Source organism: Leptopilina heterotoma, unplaced genomic scaffold (assembly GCF_015476425.1).
Source record: "Leptopilina heterotoma isolate Lh14 unplaced genomic scaffold, ASM1547642v1 Lhet_462, whole genome shotgun sequence".
In the NCBI taxonomy this organism is placed as follows: Eukaryota; Metazoa; Arthropoda; class Insecta; order Hymenoptera; family Figitidae; genus Leptopilina; species Leptopilina heterotoma.
This window is the reverse complement of record NW_025111094.1, coordinates 317444-323918: the sequence shown is the minus strand read 5'-3', so window position 1 is coordinate 323918 and position 6475 is coordinate 317444. Positions and strand designations below refer to the sequence as shown.

Here is a 6475-nt window from a genome sequence, read left to right as displayed (position 1 = left end):
CTTTTGATATTTTCTACGATTTTTTCAAGTTTTATTTCATTTTTTAATTATAAAGTTTTATTTTTGTTTACCTAAAGTCATAGAAAAAAGGCTAAGGAATTTTTATTATTTTTTGTTTACCTAAAGTCATAGAAAAAAGGCTAAGGAATTTTTATTATTTTCTTTGATTTACATTTTATCATATAAGTCTTTGTTAACTTCTAGGCAACGCATTGCAAAGGTCATGCAAAAATTTGCAACTACACAAAAAAAAGAAGTAGCTTTTGATATTTTATTCGACTTTTTCAAGTTTTATTTAATTTTTAATTATAAAGTTTTATTTTTGTTTACCTAAAGTCATAGTAAAAAGGCTTAAGAATTTTCATTATTTTCTTTGATTTACATTTTATCATATAAGTCTTTGTTAACTTCTAGGCAACGCATTGCAAAGGTCATGCAAAAATTTGCAACTACACAAAAAAAAAGAAGTAGCTTTTGATATTTTATTCGACTTTTTCAAGTTTTATTTAATTTTAATTATAAAGTTTTATTTTTGTTTACCTAAAGTCATAGTAAAAAGGCTTAAGAATTTTCATTATTTTCTTTGATTTACATTTTATCATATAAGTCTTTGTTAACTTCTAGGCAACGCATTGCAAAGGTCATGCAAAAATTTGCAACTACACAAAAAAAAGAAGTAGCTTTTGATATTTTATACGACTTTTTCAAGTTTTATTAAATTTTTAATTATAAAGTTTTATTTTTGTTTACCTAAAGTCATAGAAAAAAGGCTAAGGAATTTTTATTATTTTCTTTGATTTACATTTTATCATATAAGTCTTTGTTAACTTCTAGGCAACGCATTGCAAAGGTCATGCAAAAATTTGCAACTACACAAAAAAAAGAAGTAGCTTTTGATATTTTATTCGACTTTTTCAAGTGTTATTTAATTTTTAATTATAAAGTTTTATTTTTGTTTACCTAAAGTCATAGTAAAAAGGCTTAAGAATTTTCATTATTTTCTTTGATTTACATTTTATCATATAAGTCTTTGTTAACTTCTAGGCAACGCATTGCAAAGGTCATGCAAAAATTTGCAACTACACAAAAAAAAGAAGTAGCTTTTGATATTTTATACGACTTTTTCAAGTTTTATTAAATTTTTAATTATAAAGTTTTATTTTTGTTTACCTAAAGTCATAGAAAAAAGGCTTAAGAATTTTCATTATTTTCTTTGATTTACATTTTATCATATAAGTCTTTGTTAACTTCTAGGCAACGCATTGCAAAGGTCATGCAAAAATTTGCAACTACACAAAAAAAGAAGTAGCTTTTTCCTACGTTTAAGTGTTAAAGTCCTATAAAACAAAACACTTGAGAATTTTTGTTATTCACTTTTCTATTATTTTTAAGGGAAACTACCTCACAAAACATAATATCCTTTTGTTAATTTTACATTGTATTTTTCTACTTATAGGATTGTAGAAGAGTATTTTTTTTTAGTTTTGAATTCTTTGAACTGTTTATTAGTTTCAGTTTTTTTACAAAGGATTTATGTAAACTTTAACATATTTATCTTTTGCTTGGTGTTTATTATCAAATTCTTTAATCTTTTTATTATTTTCTATTTTTTTTACAAATGCATTATGTGCTATTATGAATTATGTTGCTATTTTTTACTGTCACCTACTTTAACCTTTTTTTATTAGTTTCTGCTTTTTTTACAAATAAATTGTGTAAACTTCTCCATATTTAGCTTCTGCATGGTTTTTGTCCATAACATTAAATGTGTATATGTAAAAAAGTGTAATAGTTTATTCATATGTATAAATGTGTATACTTATTTAGTTTTATTAATACATTTCTATTTTCTTTAATTGATTGTTATATTTTATTTTTCATGTATTCTTTCTTTATTATATTTTTTAAACCTTCAGATAACACATGTAATCTTTTTAACCTCACGCTCTTTTACCATAAGCTTTATATATATTCTAAAAATGTTGATAATAAGGATTTTCAAGTATTCATTGTTATTTTACAGAGTTTATACTATATTTAAAAAAATTCTTCAATTTGATTAGATGAATAGTTTAAAATTTGTTAAGCTTTAAAAAATGATTTTAAAAATAGGGGTTTATTCTTCTAGGGTTAAACGTCATTAGGTTTATAATACGGATTCAATTTTAATTTTATTCTGATTTTACTTTTATTCAACGTTAATTTAACTTTGATTCAACTTTTAGAAACATTGACTCAAGACTAAAAGAACTTTATCTTTAACATGATAATATTATTTTCATATAATTTAATACTAACTTATTATTTTATCTATTTTAATTTTTGCTTACTATTAATTATGATTTAACCTTAACCTAATTCTAACGTAATATTTAACAGATTAATAGTTTAGTAGTTTTTTAATTTTTCTAATAAAAAAAGGTTTCTTTATCGACAGTTTTTTTTAAATGGTTTTTTTTTCTATAAAAAAAGTTTTTTAGTTATGTTTTAAAACTTTTATAATTGTTAATTAAGGAAGATTTCAACTATATCAGCAATTAGTGACATCTATTAGACGTCGATTGAACTCTTTGGTTTAGAGTCAGATGTTATTCTTAAGATAATTATTCCGATATGGTTGTCGGTAAATAACTATATTTTTTGAATTTAATTTTTGATCTGAAAAAATAAGCTGCGTGAACGACCTACATTTTATAATTGTTATTTACTATATAATTATATCTATTTATATATTCATTAAAAAAAAGTATTTATATTATAAATTTGTGTATATATAAATAGAAGTCAAAATATAAATATTTTTATACAATAAATTAACAATATGTAAATTATTTTTCAAATGAATTATTTAGCATATTAATGTTCAAGGAAAGAAAATTTTTTTAATAACACTTAAACATGAAATAAATTTTATATCCTAGTTTAAAAAAATATTTCATTACATTAAGTATAAATTTAACTTAAACGTAAAAATAGAATTTTATTATTTATAAATTACGTGTTAAGAAATCTTTTCAGATTAGTCTTTTTCTCTTTATATTGTTTAAATTTTTATTTTTATACTAATAATTTTCCTTTATTAATTTATAACCTATTTATTATTTCTTTTATATTATTGATTAACGTATCTTCTTTTTAAGTGTATGTGATTAATTATTAAAGGTAAAGAGTAAATTATAATTTGTTTATTTAAGTTTCAATTATAGTTATTTACTACCAAATTTATTCCTATAAAGTATATTATTTATAATCATAATTAATATATTTTGAGAATTAAAATTTCGCGCTTTACCGACGGGTAATAAGTATCTTCATAGCTACCATCAACGGCCGCAAAGCACAATCGTAAGAGTGCATAGTGGGGAGAGCGCGTGGTGGGGTTATCTCCATAAGTATTGTGCAACACAGCAGATGAGCTCATTCAGCTCATAGCGCAGCAGAAGGTGAACGAGATGGAGAACCAGCGGTGCGAGTGCTACAACTGCCTGATGCGGATGGTGTCACAGTACAATGTAAGTATTATTAATTAAGTAAATAATTAGTAATAATTAAATTGTATTAATATAGTATATTTTAGTTACAGCACCCAGGGCGAGAGGTACCGCTCCAACCAATGCCCCCAAGGTACCCGTGGCACAGGCCAGAGACGCCACCACTGCAGCCGAGGTCGCCGACACCAGAGGCAACACCAACTCCTTCACCAGAGTCCAGGTCGCTGGAAGTGAGGTCTCCAACGCCTCCCAGGTACCCGTGGCACCGGCCAGAGACGCCACCACCCTATGTGGTGCTGGGGACGCCACCTCCACCAGAGGCGCAGCGAACAGCGTCACCGCAGCCCAGGTCGCCGACGCCACCTCCACCAGAGGCGCAGCGAACAGCGTCACCGCAGCCCAGGTCGCCGACACCACCTCCACCAGAGGCGCAGCGAACAGCGTCACCAAGGGCGCCGACACCTCCGCATGCAAATGGAGGTCAGCGACAACGACGTCGCCGCCGTCAACGCGTCGTAATAAAAATTGTCATCAATAATTATATTAATAATAAGTTATAGTTCAGATGAATGAGAAAATTATATTAATAACAAGGTATACATATACATTTATACACGTGTACGTTTGTAACGAAGTATTTAAAAAATAATTTCATAAAAATATGAATAATAAAGGTTTAAAAACAAAAACATTCTCAAGAATTATTTTGACTTACCGAAAAATTTGAGTTATCGCGCTATACCTTATCGAGAGTTGACTGTATTTTCTTTTGGTTCGGTTTGTTTATTTCATATTTTTATGTTGTGAGGTTCGACAAGTTAAATTTTTCTTTTGTTTTCTCTTACCTCTGCAAACCTCAATCGTATCCTTTTAACATTTGTTAGGCCATCGTTGGTCTCCATCCGTGGTGGACTTTTTTTCAATGGATTTTTCCGACCTTTTCCATCAGTCAAATTCTGAGCTGTGAGATTTCGGTATAGTTCTACATCTCCCTATAGATTTATTAGGCTTCTACTTACCTTTGGAATTTAAGAATTCTTTTTATGTTTCAATTAAAATACATATTTTCCTCTGTCAGGAATAATCCTGGAAGGTTTGGATCATACTCCATTTCATCAATATTTTTTTAAACAGTCCATATTGATTCATTGTTGATTCATTATTGATTCATTGTTGATTCATTATTGATTCATTATTGATTCATTATTGATTCATTATTGATTCATTATTGATTCATTATTGATTCATTGTTGATTCATTGTTGATTCATTATTGATTCATTATTGATTCATTATTGATTCATTATTGATTCATTGTTGATTCATTATTGATTCATTGTTGATTCATTGTTGATTCATTATTGATTCATTATTGATTCATTGTTGATTCATTATTGATTCATTATTGATTCATTGTTGATTCATTATTGATTCATTGTTGATTCATTATTGATTCATTATTGATTCATTGTTGATTCATTATTGATTCATTATTGATTTAATGTTAATTAAATTTAGCACTGGCAGTGTAAAGGTCTGTTGTTGAAAACAGTTTTGATTTATAGAGAGGTTCTACGCTAACATTAATCTATGATTGATTTGCTGGTTGATTGACATTTGCGTTAAGTTACTGGGGACGATTTGCACATTTAAATGAATAAATGTATGAAATGGTGATAGTATTAATAAATACTGTATTTAATTAAATACCCTCATTAATTTTAAATTTGAAGTAAGTGAGATTGAAATAGTTAAAACAAATGAATTAATATTGTCATAGTAAAGTCATAAATAAATTAAAATTGAGTCAATGTTGAGTTAAAGTTAATTCAATGTTAATTTTAAAGCTTAACAAATAAAAACTAAACTAAACTATTAACTATAACTTAACTATTCATCTAATCAAATTGAAGAATTTTTTTAAATATAGTATAAACTCTGTAAAATAACAATGAATACTTGAAAATCCTTATTATCAACATTTTTAGAATATATATAAAGCTTATGGTAAAAGAGCGTGAGGTTAAAAAGATTACATGTGTTATCTGAAGGTTTAAAAAATATAATAAAGAAAGAATACATGAAAAATAAAATATAACAATCAATTAAAGAAAATAGAAATGTATTAATAAAACTAAATAAGTATACATATTTATACATATGAATAAACTATTACACTTTTTTACATATACACATTTAATGTTATGGACAAAAAACATGCAAAAGCTAAATATGGAGAAGTTTACACAATTTATTTGTAAAAAAAGCAGAAACTAATAAAAAAAGGTTAAAGTAGGTGACAGTAAAAAATAGCAACATAATTCATAATAGCACATAATGCATTTGTAAAAAAAATAGAAAATAATAAAAAGATTAAAGAATTTGATAATAAACACCAAGCAAAAGATAAATATGTTAAAGTTTACATAAATCCTTTGTAAAAAAACTGAAACTAATAAACAGTTTAAAGAATTCAAAACTAAAAAAAATACTCTTCTACAATCCTATAAGTAGAAAAATACAATGTAAAATTAACAAAAGGATATTATGTTTTGTGAGGTAGTTTCCCTTAAAAATAATAGAAAAGTGAATAACAAAAATTCTCAAGTGTTTTGTTTTATAGGACTTTAACACTTAAACGTAGGAAAAAGCTACTTCTTTTTTTGTGTAGTTGCAAACTTTTGCATGACCTTTGCAATGCGTTGCCTAGAAGTTAACAAAGACTTATATGATAAAATGTAAATCAAAGAAAATAATGAAAATTCTTAAGCCTTTTTACTATGACTTTAGGTAAACAAAAATAAAACTTTATAATTAAAAATTAAATAAAACTTGAAAAAGTCGAATAAAATATCAAAAGCTACTTCTTTTTTTTTTGTGTAGTTGCAAATTTTTGCATGACCTTTGCAATGCGTTGCCTAGAAGTTAACAAAGACTTATATGATAAAATGTAAATCAAAGAAAATAATAAAAATTCCTTAGCCT

The 6475-nt window shown here is 26.2% G+C and overlaps 1 protein-coding gene across 1 annotated transcript; it reads left to right on the top strand.

Moving 5' to 3' along the window:
* Positions 1-3236: 3236 nt before the first annotated feature.
* LOC122507336 (extensin-like) lies at positions 3237-4134 on the top strand. Its single transcript, XM_043619998.1, has 2 exons — positions 3237-3512; positions 3578-4134. Exons 1-2 carry the CDS (start codon positions 3453-3455, stop codon positions 4049-4051), a joined length of 534 nt encoding a protein of 177 aa, XP_043475933.1. The 5' UTR covers positions 3237-3452; the 3' UTR covers positions 4052-4134.
* Positions 4135-6475: the final 2341 nt, after the last annotated feature.